Source organism: Drosophila busckii, chromosome 2L, assembly GCF_011750605.1.
Source record: "Drosophila busckii strain San Diego stock center, stock number 13000-0081.31 chromosome 2L, ASM1175060v1, whole genome shotgun sequence".
In the NCBI taxonomy this organism is placed as follows: domain Eukaryota; kingdom Metazoa; phylum Arthropoda; class Insecta; order Diptera; family Drosophilidae; genus Drosophila; species Drosophila busckii.
Genome location: NC_046604.1, coordinates 8,572,904 through 8,580,380, shown reverse-complemented (window position 1 = coordinate 8,580,380; position 7,477 = coordinate 8,572,904). Strand labels below are relative to the sequence as shown.

The 7,477-nt window shown below is 36.9% G+C and overlaps 2 protein-coding genes across 2 annotated transcripts; both read right to left on the bottom strand.

The window, feature by feature from the left end:
- Positions 1-238: 238 nt before the first annotated feature.
- LOC108594339 (pancreatic triacylglycerol lipase-like) lies at positions 239-1,492 on the bottom strand. Its single transcript, XM_033294160.1, has 3 exons — positions 1,474-1,492; positions 1,301-1,403; positions 239-923 (listed from the first exon to the last, which is right to left on the bottom strand). Exons 1-3 carry the CDS (start codon positions 1,490-1,492, stop codon positions 239-241), a joined length of 807 nt encoding a protein of 268 aa, XP_033150051.1.
- Positions 1,493-3,225: 1,733 nt separating this feature from the next.
- LOC108604177 (pancreatic lipase-related protein 3-like) lies at positions 3,226-4,347 on the bottom strand. The gene is made up of 3 exons (XM_017993520.2): positions 4,302-4,347; positions 4,149-4,239; positions 3,226-4,082 (listed from the first exon to the last, which is right to left on the bottom strand). Exons 1-3 carry the CDS (start codon positions 4,321-4,323, stop codon positions 3,422-3,424), a joined length of 774 nt encoding a protein of 257 aa, XP_017849009.2. The 5' UTR covers positions 4,324-4,347; the 3' UTR covers positions 3,226-3,421.
- Positions 4,348-7,477: the final 3,130 nt, after the last annotated feature.

Sequence of the window (7,477 nt, the reverse complement as noted above, 5' to 3'; positions counted from 1 at the left end):
AAAGATTATTAAATTATGTTATTTCGTCACTTTTGTTTCCCAAGTTGCTGCATTATAAGTTTTTGCTCTATACCTTTTTCATAATCTTGAGGACGATCGTTCGGCAGCACCTACCCATCTGTTACCAGAAAACCTGGTTTTTCCTCAATCAAATAAGGCTGTCGGTCGCCGTTAAAAATAAGACCCGCTTTCCTTGGAACACCGGGTACCCATTAATCAAGTACGATCCCACATCTGCTCATCTATTAATCATATTTTCACATTTCAAGCCCCAGAAACCAACCGTCGAGTCAATAGATTCGGCATAAAACTGTGGCGCACGATCATGATTGCAGGTACTTCTCATTATTTCATTTTGACAGCCAGGCTGGTAAGAGCCACCACCATTGGGATAAAAGTCCGCATGACCCAGTGGCAGCAACATGCCGCGCTCAAATGGATCCGTGTGTATAATATCCACGAATTCTGCATCACTCTTGTCCAACTTTAAAGCATTGGGTGCATTAACAAAGAGCGGCTTAGCTGGATCCAAGCCTGTTATGTGGTCAAGCTTCTGCTCCACATAGTTGGACAGTTGACCAGCTACTTGGGCGCCCAGGCTGTAGCCAATAACATGCAGTTTATCTGGTCTCATCCAATCCATCTCAAACAGTTTGTTTATTAGCTGGGCCAAGCACTCGCTAGCCAAACGCGAATTCCGAACAGCTTGGAAGTAACAGCCCTCACGTACTAGCGGACCATAGTCTATAGATATGACGTTGGCTGACTTCTTGAGCACCAGCACTGGTCGAATCCAGTTGTTGGGTGCAAAGTCCCTATGCCCGGTATAGCCGTGAATAATAATTTCAATAGGATACCCAGTCAAAAAGTCTGAAGGATTTAAATGGAGCGGATTCAATAAAACGGGTTGCTTGATGTTTTTGCTGTAAAAAATTGTTTATGTTAATTGACTTTCTTATACAAATTGCCATGAACTTTAAGAAACACAAACTCAGATTTTTTCTTAAATTTTCTTTTCAACAATGAAAAAGAATCTCATTAATTATTAAGACAATCGTCTAGGTGAGCAACAAGTTATCAGAGACTATCATAGCAATGGCAGATAATTTTTCTTTTCCGAAAATCGAAAAATATTTGTTTTAAAACATTGTCGACCGTTTTCGAAAATTTTCTGGTTCGGTAATATTCAATTTTAAATTTTTTATATGAAGCAGCGGCTCCAAATATTAAAAATTTGTCTGCGTCCAACTTTACCTGTTTTATAGGACACAGTGTATCATTTAAACATTTTTGTACTCACAGATTGTATAGCCAAAACGTGATGTTTTCATTGGGACAGCCCGCTTCAGGCTTAATACACGCCTGTGTATTGGCCAAGTCTAGAACGGCAACCACTAGAATAGCTTTTCATATAGCAAAAAAAATTTAATACAACATTTTTTTTTTTTTTTAAATTATAATATTTTGAATTACCTAACAGCAATAACTTCATTACTCCAAACTTTTCATTCCTAAATGAGGCGAAGAATTGAAAGATTGAAATAACTTTAATATACATTTCCATAATTTTGTCAGACAAGCGTAGCAAATATAAATTTATTCGGTAAAATACCATTCACTAAATAGTTATCTCGTATTATTCTTATTATTAAATAGTATTTTTTCTACTCGAATTTATTTTGTTTCTTAACTAGTTCCCTTCGCCCGTTTTGCTTTTTAAGCTGCTCCATTATCAGCTTTTGCTTTATACCTTTTTTATAATCTTATGGAAGCCTCACATCCTCGGGAATCTGACCTATATCCTGCTTTACTCTATTAATATTTCGTTTTTCACCAAGGCAAAAGATTTCGGGGTAAAAAATAAGTTCACTGGGCTTACCGCAGCTGGTTTTCACATTTCAAGCCCCAGAAACCAACCTTAGATTCTATAGACTCGGCATAAAGCTGTGACGTACGATCATTGCAACTACTTCCCATGTGAATAACATCCACGAATTCTGCATCAATCTTATCGCACATTAACAAAGAGCGGCTTAGCTGGATCCAAGCCTGTGATATGATAAAGCTTCTGTTTCACATAGTTGGACAGTTGACCAGCTACTTGAGCTCCCAAGCTAAAGCCAATGTCATGAAGCCTTTCCCGTTTGACAATTCCCATTCCAAGCAAATGAGCTGTAAGTATAGTCTTGAATTAATATTACAATGGGCAAATCAAAAACCGCTTGTTATTATACACTTTGACATATTTGTAAAAAATGAAAAAGGGTATTCTGAATTTGTGCAAATGTATGTAACAGGGAGAAGGAGGCGTGACAGACCCCCAAAAGGCTTAAACATTCTTGATCAGCAAGACAAACTGGATCGATATAGCCATGTCCGTCCGTCCGTGTGAATTTTTGAGCAACTGTTTCTCAGCAACTATAAGAGCTTGAGCAACCAAATAGACATCAGCGCTGCAGAGTCAAAGTATATCTAAAAATTCGCTGCGCCTAATTTCAACCTGTTCTTGTTTTTTGTGACGTATTCCTTAAAGTGTTTTACCCACTTATTATATAGCCAAAATGTTACGTAATGTAATGTTAATGTTATTTCACCTGTATTGAATGGCAGCGAGTAGAAGAGATTGATATAAATATCATAAAGATTATTAATAATAAGTATATAGATATTTAAGTTGAGATTTACCTAACAGCAGCACTTATTGCCTTTAGTAAACCAAAAGTTTGCAATTTTCAGAACGAATTGCAAATCACATTAAATTAGACTCTAATGGACGTAGCCATTCAAATTTGATTCGGTAAAGCTTTACTTTATGTTAATATACAGTAAAGCTTGTTCAATAGAATATATTTTTTCAGCCAGGAAATAAACTTTTTAAAAAGGTACATATTTTTAATATTTATAAAGTAAATTTTAACGTTCAGACTTACCTGCAATACTAAATAGCTTTTTATATTTAAATGACGCTGTAGTCTTACGTACCTGTTAATCAGATCTTACAATATAAAATATAATTCGATAAAAATGCACTGCACCTGTACTAAATGTCAGCCACTAGAAGAGGTTTATATTAAGATTTACCTAACAGAAGCAAAAACTCGATTGTTGCAGCACTTTGAAATCTTAACTAAATTAACTAAATGCAATTCTCAGAACGAATTGCGAGTCACACTTCATTTGCCATTATAGACGATATAATATAATAATATATAACTTTATTTGCTAAACATTTATCTCAATCTTCATTTTATTTTTTTGCAACTTTTTAAGACTCCTACGTATATTTCTTATTTGGGAATGTGTGGTATTTGGCCCGTGGGTAAGAAGTAAGATCCGTTGGTGTCCTTTGGGGTATTACCGTAAGCCCATCACTGCGTATATATGTTGTCCGCAATCCTTTTCAGCGTATTTAATCATATTTTCACATTTTCAAGCCCCAAAAACCAATGGACGATAGAACAGACTGAGCATACAACTGAGACGCTCGCTCATGATTACAGAGGCTTCTAGTAATTGGACTTTCACAGCCTGTTTGATAGGCCATAGCAGGATTGGGATAAAAGTCTGCATGGCCCACAGGCAGCAACATGCCGCGCTCAAATGGATCCGTGTGAATAACATCCACGAATTCTGCATCATCTTTGTCCAACTTCGCCCTTTTATGTAATTTATGAAACTCCGCGCTTAAAGGATCCAAGCCTGTTATGTGTTTAAGCTTCTGATTCACATAGTTGGAGAGTTGACCAGCTACGTGAGCGCCCAGGCCATGGCCAATAACATGGAGCTTGTCTGGTGTCATCCAATCCACCTCAAGCAGTTTGTCGATGAGCTTCGCTAGGCATGAGCTGATCGTATGCACATTGTATACGGCCAGCCCATAGCACCCCTCTTTCACCAGCTCTGCATAGTCCAAAGAAACGACATTGACCTCTTTGCTGTAAACCAATATTTGTCTCAACCAGTTGTTGGGTGAAGTGTCCTTAGTTCCCATATAGTCGTGAAGTAATATTGCAATGTCCCCCCCCTGAGTGAGTTTCTCATATTTTTCTGGAGTCAAAAGAACGGGGGATGACCACGTTTGCCTGTAAAAATACAGTAAGGCTTGTTAAATGCAATTTTTAGGTGATGATGGGTATTATTTTGCTCACTCATTATATAGCCAAAAGTTTAGGTATTTACTCGGGCAGCTGGCATAAATACAGGCAGTGCACATCTGGTAGGTGGCAACCAATTGAAAAACTTGTTAAATAAAATACATATTATTTAATATTTATAAGATAAATTTAAAAATTCGGACTTACCTAACAGCGGTACGAGCTTCATTACTGCAGCAATTTCTTTCCTCCATTGAGGCAGAACTCAAAGTTTTACACGCCTGTAACTCAGTAACTATATATAATATATTTCGATATGCTTAATAGACGAAGCATATATAATTGCAAATGGATTTTTCAAAGCCACAAGCATGCAAGTATCAGTTTAAAAGTATCTTAGCCACAATTAACCAGCAAGCTAAACAGCTGCCAATCTATTTGTAGTCGAGGACATTAGCCTATCGATTTTGTGTGCGCTCGTGTGTCTCGTTTAGCAAAAATCAAACTAATCCGCTTAAAAGCCTCGATTTTCGCAGACATACAATTGCAATTGAGGCGCCCTAAGCTGCCCCTGGCTATTGATTTTCCAATACTAACAAATACCGGACCGGACCCCAGCTGAGCAGTCAAGATGGCGTCCGGATAGGCTGGCGAACTGATAGACACGTGACAATGCCAGGTGCCAGACAGAAGAGATTCAAAGGTGCGACAGTTATTTTTAAAACTACACAGCTGTAACCCGTTGGCCGTTGAGCTGGCCCCCTCGCCCAAAGGGCTTTAGCCAGCTGAGTGGATAAGCCGAGTGAAGACTTGTGCCAGCTAATCAAGCACCAGCCAAGCAGCCAGCAGAGCAAGAGCGCAGCTCTTGAACATGCGCGCTCGTGACATTCACTCTGGGTCTGGGGAACGTGCAATGCAACGGAAAATCGACACAACAACAATTGTCAAAACGTGCGAAACGTCACTAAGACTAACACAATGACATCAAGATGCGTCACTGCGGAAAAAACAAAACACCGCACACCGCCAACAATGAAGGTGTTGAAAATGCTTTTACTTGTGCAAAATAAAACTAAAATCAGGAAATTGTGCAAAGCGAAATGCGCAGCTGAGCAGCGAGACACGCACGCAGCGACAAAAGCTGCGACAGCGGCAGCGACAAGCTGCGAGACAATTGTTAAAGCTGACAGTTTGACGTTTTAACTCACGCGCCAGAGCAGCTTAGGCGACAGTCAAAGCTACTGCAATAATAAATATATATTGCATTTTTATTTATGCTGCAGTGTCAACAACAATAACAACAGAGGTCAACAACAACAGCAATGCATAAATTCTAAGCAAATATTATTGATATATTTAATATATCAATCAATCACTTCTTGATATTTCTGTTGGATTTAAAAAATTCAGCTCAAAATATAGTTTTTATATTCTGAACAACAAGCAATATATAATAATAAATAATTGTATTCATTAAACAAAAAATGGTATAAGTTAAAAATTATAACGAATCGTTGGTAATAACTAGATTATTTTTATATACTTATTGGACGAGAATGAACTACAATTATTTTTGGTCTTGGACAGCAACTTTATAATTACGAATGTAAATATTCAAATTTATATTTGAAATTGCAGTAAAAAATTAAAATTATTTTCGCTTGTCTTGGGGATAATTTTTGAAAAATGCAGAATTTCCTTGACTAAAGCTATAGTTCAACAAAAAGTTTTAAGTACATTATAAGCTAATTAAAATGATATTTGAAAAATATTGCTCATAATGGAATATGCAGCTTAAAGTGAGAGCTTAGAATGTGCTTTGGTTTTTTCCATTTATACAGTTTTGTTATGATTAATTATATAGTTATTTATTTCAATTAAACTTACAAGCTAAATTATAAATTAACATTGTCTACATTCTTTTCATTTACAACGCTTGCCTCGTTGCAAGCTCTATTTGGTGTTGTCTCTTTAGTCTCTTCTCGGTTTATGCGAAATCTAAATATTATAATTTCTCGTTAGTTTTGATATTATTTTTATATGTAATCACAATCATAATATTTTACGTGAGACTTGCAGACACAAATGTCTGTCATAAATTAATCAATTGAATTGAATGACTAAACTATAGTCAAACAAAATAACTTAAGTAATTCAGTAAATCATAAGATAACCAAAGGGAGATTTGAAATATGTTACTCATAATTATTACGGTCCCTGGAATATGCAGCTTAAGTTCTATTTAAAGTACCAGCTCAGACTGTGCTTGGCTAGTTTTGAAATTCTAGCAATTAAATAGCTTGTCTCATCGCATCAGCATCTTCCTGCTCAGTTATACAAACGAAAGCAATTTCAAATGAACTTTCTTTAGAAATGGATGCCTTTGTGCCGCATGTCATTTCTCTATTTTATGCAGCCATGTAACCAATCAGCAACCCACAAAGACCCAAGCAGACTGCGGTCATTGCATACACTATAGTCGGACTAGCAATTTAAGCTCTCTATCTCCCTCTCTCACACATAGCACATTCAATTGTTATTAATTTGTGCACTGAGACTGCAGTTGAAGAGATACTGGCAACAACAATAACAAAAAAGTCAACGCAAGTCTGAAAAGAATCGCACGCGACGCTTGTCATTCGCCTGCCCCAAGTCTAGGGGTATGGGTCAACTGCCTCGGATTGCATGCTGTCTATGATATGAGCGCTCCAATAACTGTTAAGTTATGCCATATACTAACTTGCATATCAATTAACTGTCAGAGCTGTTGCTGCATATGTTTGTAATTTGATTAAGGCACTTATGAGCTTTTGATTCACATACCCTCTTCAACTATGCAAATTACTAAAACTTGGCAACGAGCAATTGACGCAAGTTACGCGATTACTGGGCCGCATTTGTTTATTTAGGCAAAAGTTTTCTGTTGCCAGAACTTTTGCTTCAGACACGTGTGCGGCGGCGGCTTGTGCTTGTGGCTGGAGTCAAGACACGCGTATTTAATTTTACATATGAGCTGCTTTTGACGACAGCAGCGACCTAGATTATATCAAGTGTGGCATGTAATGTGTAAATTAAGTTAGCAATGAAAAAAAAACTTTGTAAAATGAAATTCCTGCAGAGAAAAACAAGTTTGCATTGTACGTTACTTTTTAAATAAATTGAATAATTGGACTTAAGCAACTGAAATTTTGTTTAGTAATTTAGTTTATTTTATACACATTAAAATTGTTGAATTATTAAAATTGAGCGTATCACTTAAGCACACTCTGAATATATGTATTTTGTCATTAGGCAGACTGCTGTCTGTGTAGAAAATTTTATCATTTTTCACTGGGCATACTTTTGGGCTGAAGAATCTGGCGTCTTGGCACTTCTAGCCAGCG